The following is a 231-nucleotide window of genomic DNA, read 5'->3' as shown; positions in this document are numbered from 1 at the left end:
CACGTGAGGTGTATGGGCAGCTGCTGCCGCAGCTTATATCTGCTGCTGCTGCTGCTGCTGCTGGATTGATATCCTTAACGCTGCAGGTAAGCAGCAGCAGCAGCTGCTGCTGCTGCTGCTGCTGGGGTGGGGGTCTATAAACCGCAGCAAAGCCCCAAACTGCATGCGTTGCTGCTGCTGTTGCTGCTACAACAACTCCTGCTGCTGCTGCTAATTCTACTGCTGCTGCTG

The 231-nt window shown here is 56.7% G+C and overlaps 1 protein-coding gene across 1 annotated transcript in view; it reads left to right on the top strand.

Moving 5' to 3' along the window:
- The window catches only part of EMH_0013210 (uncharacterized protein), a gene marked incomplete at both ends in the record, with an annotated part of 6164 nt that overhangs the window by 172 nt on the left and 5761 nt on the right, over window positions 1-231 (top strand). Inside the window, one exon of the mRNA XM_013499770.1 lies at window positions 3-86. Coding sequence (XP_013355224.1) covers window positions 3-86 — 84 coding nt within the window. The remainder of the gene's footprint in view (window positions 1-2; window positions 87-231) is intronic.

Source organism: Eimeria mitis, genomic scaffold (genome assembly GCF_000499745.2).
Source record: "Eimeria mitis Houghton genomic scaffold, Emh_scaff465, whole genome shotgun sequence".
Lineage (NCBI taxonomy): Eukaryota > Apicomplexa > Conoidasida > Eucoccidiorida > Eimeriidae > Eimeria > Eimeria mitis.
This window is presented reverse-complemented; position numbering and strand designations above follow the sequence as displayed.